Source organism: Stegastes partitus, unplaced genomic scaffold (assembly GCF_000690725.1).
Source record: "Stegastes partitus isolate 25-593 unplaced genomic scaffold, Stegastes_partitus-1.0.2 Scaffold2563, whole genome shotgun sequence".
In the NCBI taxonomy this organism is placed as follows: Eukaryota; Metazoa; Chordata; class Actinopteri; family Pomacentridae; genus Stegastes; species Stegastes partitus.
Genome location: NW_007580294.1, coordinates 1 through 2817, shown reverse-complemented (window position 1 = coordinate 2817; position 2817 = coordinate 1). Strand labels below are relative to the sequence as shown.

Sequence of the window (2817 nt, the reverse complement as noted above, 5' to 3'; positions counted from 1 at the left end):
GGCTTCTGCAGAGCTTGATGATGAGCTGATCATTTGAATCAGGTGTGTTGGAAGAGGGAAACATCTAAAACTTGCAGGATTGCGGCCCTCGAGGACCGGAGTTTGACACCCCTGCTTTAGAAGCTGCCTTCTACACTTAAGAAATATCCAAGAGACACTTTAGTACTTGAGTACTTCCGAACACATGTACTCTAATTTTGTACATTTAAAATAACAGTAGTTACTTGAGTAGACTATTCAAGTGCTCTTGTAATTAATAACTCTCCTGTTATCGCGTCTATTTCGGCAAACTGTTCTGCATTCCTGGGAATTCAACCTATCAACACACTTGTTGCATACGAAGGAACCAAACAAATGACTTTTATGGGTCGTTAATGCTTCGTTTATTGTTAATGTCTGTGACAAAAACTCGAGCTAAGTTTATTTGCAGTAGCCGTACTGTATATAACTTTGATTCTGCCGAGTCCGTGGCTGCTATTTCAGCCTGATAAAATCTAAATATATTAAACTGTCAAGCTGAAGACAGATCACTCATCCTTTGGGAGGTAAATTATGAGGAAGTGTAAATATTTGAATGTAAAGATGAAGTATTTTTTATTGGATGCGGTGAGTGATTTGCTGAACCCAACAGACTTCTTCCATAACTCAAACTGGAATTCCACGTGTTTCAACACTTGATTCTTGAAGTTTAAATTGTTGGCTTGGATCCAGATTATGGATACTGTGAAACCGGAGCCCATGTTTATGGTGCGCAGTGGAGGAGGAGACGTGAGATCACAGAAGTAGTGGAAAGTCACAAGACACACTCTGAAGCCTCCATTCAGATAGTGAGGGGAGGAGGCACATTGCACATTTAAGGTTCACATCAATCAAAGTCATGTAAATATAAATAACTTCTAGAGCCTTTTCATGACAATATGTGTACGGGTTTTAAGCTCATAGTATGTTGCATCTTTTACCTCATTAACCTTAGAATGAATGCATTTGCTCGTTTCCATACAACAGTTGTTTACGTGTCAGACTTTCACTTTTCAAGCTTTTATAGTTGACTAACATAAAGCTTTTAGATCACATTCTGTATAGTTAGAAATGTAATCTAAAGGATGTGCAAACATCTAATGAAGTGGGTCTTGTTAGTTTTTTAAAATGTAATATGAAAATCCAAATGTCAAATCTAGCTGAAATTTCTGACACACAAAAAAATCATACTGAATAAATTCCCAGTGTGGCTGAGATTCTCTCATGCATGTTTCTGCTTTCTCTGACTTGATTAATATTGTACTAGCCTGAACTACAGCTGTGATTGCAGTTAAATAAATGTGGCAAATTAGAAAACTGTTCACATTGTCCTAAAGAACATACTGCAATAGGTAGCTGACAGACACATATTTAAAACAATCAATATGGCTGTATTATACAACTTGTGTAACATGAAGATTGTTTTATTTTTCTGTCAGAGCCTAAAGTGCCATTCAGGAGGAAGCTGCAGGATGTGGAGGTACAGGAGAAGACCTCGGCCACGCTGATGTGTGAGGTGCCTCTTATTGCCACCCAGGCCAACTGGTTCATGGAGGAGACGCGGCTGGAGCAGAATATAAAATACCGCATGGAGGAGGAAGGCACTCTGCGTCGTCTCACCATACACAATGTCACCACCAACGACGACGGGGTTTACATCTGTGAGATGAAAGAGGGCAGCCGCACCGTGGCAGAGCTCACTGTCCTTGGTAGGGTTAGACTTTCTACACATCTTGTTCATTGTTGGATGTTATTGCAAAGCAGTTATCAAGTGTCATTATTATTGTAAATATTTAAATACTACATATTACACACACGTATAATGTGACATGACCTGATCCTTGGAAGGTTACTATAATTAGATCAGTATTTACTGTTGTGCTGAGAATACTGTCTTCTCTGCCACTGAAGACTGTTTTCTTGATGGAAAATCTATTTATTCCTACATCCCAGGTAACATCACTAAGAAGCTTCCTCGGCGAACAGTTGTCCCTGTCAGCGACACTGTCATCTTCTGCGTGGAGCTGGAGCACCCATGTCCAGCTGCCTACTGGACTCGCAATGGGGAGAAGCTGAAGGAAGATTCCCGTATTTCCATTGCCTGCGTGCTTAGACAGTACACACTCACAATAAGAGACTGCCAGGCAGATGACTCTGGAGAGGTGGCCTTCGTAGCTGGAGACTGCAAGACTTCCACACGGTTCACCGTCACTGGTGAGTCAAGGGTTTTGTGGAAACATTTTTTTGACAAGCTTTGGCAATCAAATGCATTGGAGTTTGTGGTCATCATTTAAGTTTTTAAGGACTGATAACTACATTAAACATAACTAATATTTTGGGTGAGTATTTTTTTAGCTGTCTTTTGTATTATTTAAATTTGTTTGCTAATAACATCTATTAAATGTGAAAGTGTAAAGTTCAAATTAGTACTTTTTATTGCAATGGACAGATGTGATCATCTTTGTTTTTACCTCCAAAATATTATGGACAACGATCAAAAAATGTGGATTGTCTTTAAGTAAGAACAGCTAATGTTCTAAAGGTCTCCAGCTGATGATCCAACACAGGCTTTTATTATTTTAACTGCCAACTATGAATGTAAAGTCCATGTTATTAAAAAGGAAAACAGAAAGGAAGAGCAAAATGCAGATATCACAAAGCAGTCAGGAGCAGTTGCAGGTTGTTTATTTTAAAATGCAAAGTAGAGGCTTACAGGCAGGAAGGTAACAGATAACATGAAAAAGTAGGAATCAAAACGACGATTAGAGAACAATGACTAGATCAGGGGTGTCGAAATCC

At 39.1% G+C, this 2817-nt stretch overlaps 1 protein-coding gene across 1 annotated transcript in view; it reads left to right on the top strand.

Moving 5' to 3' along the window:
* LOC103375358 (obscurin-like) overlaps nt 1-2232 on the top strand; it is a gene marked incomplete at its 3' end in the record, with an annotated part of 6512 nt that extends 4280 nt beyond the window's left edge. Inside the window, exons 3-4 of the mRNA XM_008305613.1 lie at nt 1458-1727; nt 1972-2232. Coding sequence (XP_008303835.1) covers nt 1458-1727; nt 1972-2232 — 531 coding nt within the window. The remainder of the gene's footprint in view (nt 1-1457; nt 1728-1971) is intronic.
* Between the last annotated feature and the right edge of the window lie 585 nt (nt 2233-2817).